The 3,074-nt window shown below is 41.3% G+C and overlaps 1 protein-coding gene across 1 annotated transcript; it reads left to right on the forward strand.

The window, feature by feature from the left end:
- Window positions 1-511: 511 nt before the first annotated feature.
- On the forward strand, window positions 512-1,756 carry LOC113625129 (olfactory receptor 1440-like). Its single transcript, XM_027115648.1, has 2 exons — window positions 512-526; window positions 854-1,756. Exons 1-2 carry the CDS (start codon window positions 512-514, stop codon window positions 1,754-1,756), a joined length of 918 nt encoding a protein of 305 aa, XP_026971449.1.
- The last annotated feature ends 1,318 nt before the right edge of the window (window positions 1,757-3,074 follow it).

The raw sequence follows: 3,074 nt of genomic DNA on the forward strand, positions 1-3,074 counted from the left end.
ATACCGTGTGCTAACACATATATATGGAATTTAAGGGGAAAAAAATGTCATGAAGAACCTAGGGGTAAGACAGGAATGAAGACACAGACCTACTAGAGAATGGACTTGAGGATATGGGGAGGGGGAAGGGTAAGCTGTGACAAAGCGAGAGAGAGGCATGGACATATATACACTACCAAATGTAAAATAGATAGCTAGTGGGAAGCAGCTGCATAGCACAGGGAGATCAGGTAGGTTGTTTGTGACTACCTAGAGGGGTGGGATAGGGAGGGTGGGAGGGAGGGAGATGCAAGAGGGAAGAGATATGGAACATATGTATATGTGTAATTGATTCACTTTTTTATAAAGCAGAAACTAACACACCATTGTAAAGCAATTATACTCCAATAAAGATGTTTTATATATATATATATAAGTAAATCAATAAAGTAAGTACAAATAAAAAATAATGAAAAAGTATTTTTTTTAATGTGTAAGATTGTCAAAGAGTAAAGCTAAATAATTATGGGCAATGTTGAATGGGATGGTAAGGTATATTGTCATAAAATCTTGAACTTGTGTAAACTAGTACCAATTTTTAGACAGCGGTTTGGCAACATCTGTGTGTTTATGTGTGTGCACACATGTGTGTGCAGAAAAATTTGCCACAAACTATCACGTATAACTGAGAAACGGGATTCCCAATGTTTTTTTAAATAATTTTTATAATTTCTTACATTGTTTAAAAAAGTTATCTTGACTATGGATAATTTTTGTCCAAAAACATGAGACTATATCCAAAACAAGTATGCTTCATAATATTAAAAATAGACAATCATTAACCCAAACTTCTACAGTTTGAAGGGACTTCAAGACAAGGACTGGAGGAAGGAACAATACAACAGGCACCAAATTTATCCTCTTGGGATTCTCAGATTCTCCCAAGCTCAAGATTGGTCTCTTTTCAGTGTTCTTGGGGACTTACCTCTTGACAGTGGCCTGGAACCTGGGTTTCATTATCCTGATTAGGATGGACTCCTCCATACATACACCCATGTACTTCTTCCTCAGCAGCTTATCTTTATCCTTCTTAGATTTCTGCTATGTTACTTCTACAACACCCAAAATGCTCTCAGACTTCTTCCGGAAACCTGAATTCATCTCCTTTATGGGATGCACCATGCAATACTTCTTTTTCGCTAGCCTGGGTCTGACGGAATGCTGTCTCCTGGCAGCAATGGCTTATGATGGCTGTGTTGCTGTTTGTAATCCTCTGCTCTACACAGATATCATGTCCCCCACCCTCTGTGTGCAGGTGGTGGTTGGAGCGTATATAGTTGGATTCTCTGGCTCATTGATCCAACTGTGTGCTTTACTTCAGCTCCATTTCTGTGGACCAAATGGTATCAATCACTTCTGTGACCTGTCTCAATTATTAGTCCTCTCCTGCTCTGAAACCTTTCTCCTACAAGTGATAAAGTTTCTGATAGGAGTGATTTTTGGTGTGGCATCCGTCTTAATCATCGTGATATCTTATGGTTATATCCCTGCCACCATCCTGAAGATCAGCTCAGTTGAAGGCAGGGCCAAGGACTTCAACACCTGTGCTTCTCACCTGGCAGCAGTGACGTTTTTCTTTGGATCAGGACTCTTTGTCCGTATGCACCCCAGCACTGATCATTCTCTGGGCTATGACAAGATGGCATCAGTCTTCTATACAGTGGTGATCCCCATGTTGAATCCTTTGACTTACAGTCTAAGGAACAAGGAAATCTAAGATACCCTTAAGTGGTGTAAGAAGAAGAGAATGTTTTCCCATTGTCACAGTTAATTAAAGGTCTGGTAGATTAGTGACCCTGTTGACTGGAAGTTTCTAGACTATGTAAGAGAAATGCATTTAACGTTATTCCTGGTGTTCTGGCAGGATTTCAAGTGAGTCAACACATCTAAATCCAGCACTGGCTCAGTGCCAGGCAAATCCTGTGGCTTCTTTGAGTCTTGACAGTTGACTCTCCTCTCTTACGCCAGCAATGACTTCACAAATTAATATATTAATTTTTATGTCAATACAACCTTCAGTTTCTCAGTGTTTGACCCTTACATACCCTTTCAGAATTTCAGACTGCAGGCAGGAGAGAATGGGACTAAACACAGGTCAGTAAATGATCTTTCTCATACACAACATCACAAGTAGAACAACAACCACTTTGTTATAGACTTCAAACTCTCTGGGTGCCTAGGTAAATTCCAGTTGATGAAAATGGGGATGTGGAGAGAAGCATACCTTTAGACTTTGACATAACTTCCTCACCATGGAAAATACCACATGGAGTTTCATCTAGAGTTTGTTTTCTGAGTTTCTATTTTTAGAACCTAACACCAATAGGAGAATGAACAAGGGATTTCTATGATACTATCCTGACCCGGGAGAGCTAAAGTACAAAGAAAAGAAGTGATCATTTGAATTCTGAAATATATTGAAAAGATTACATTTCTGTTATTATGGCAGATTGAATAGCATAGATGCACCCACCACTGCAAAACTACTAAAGATGCTGGACAAAATATTTTTTAGAAAATATTTAAAAATACACTTCTGAGCAAACAAGAAAAGAAAAGGAGATCTCCAACCTCCAAATGTAAAGAAAAATCAGGAATCCTGAGAGTAAAGGCAGCTCTGAAGAGGACTTTCACATTGGGGGGATCTGCTGAACTCTGGTAATATTTGGCCTGTATTGTGACAAGCACGTGAGGCTCGCGGAGAGGAGACCAAACCCAAACTCTCGGGGAGAGTTTGATAGGAGACCCAGACATACGTATGAGAGTCCAGTGGACTAGACCTTGATATGAAAGGAAATTAAGGAAAAAAAAGTCCTATCTCGGGCTTCCCTGGTGGCGCAGTGGTTGGGAGTCCGCCTGCCGATGCAGGGGACACGGGTTCGTGCCCCGGTCCGGGAAGATCCCACATACCGCGGAGCGGCTGGGCCCGGGAGCCATGGCCGCTGAGCCTGCGCGTCCGGAGCCTGTGCTCCGCAACGGGAAAGGCCACAACGGTGAGAGGCCCGAGTACAGCAAAAAAAAAAAAAAGTCCTATC

This window comes from Aethalodelphis obliquidens, unplaced genomic scaffold, assembly GCF_003676395.1.
Source record: "Aethalodelphis obliquidens isolate GAN/ISIS:26980383/991018 unplaced genomic scaffold, ASM367639v1 scaffold14, whole genome shotgun sequence".
Taxonomy (NCBI): Eukaryota; Metazoa; Chordata; class Mammalia; order Artiodactyla; family Delphinidae; genus Aethalodelphis; species Aethalodelphis obliquidens.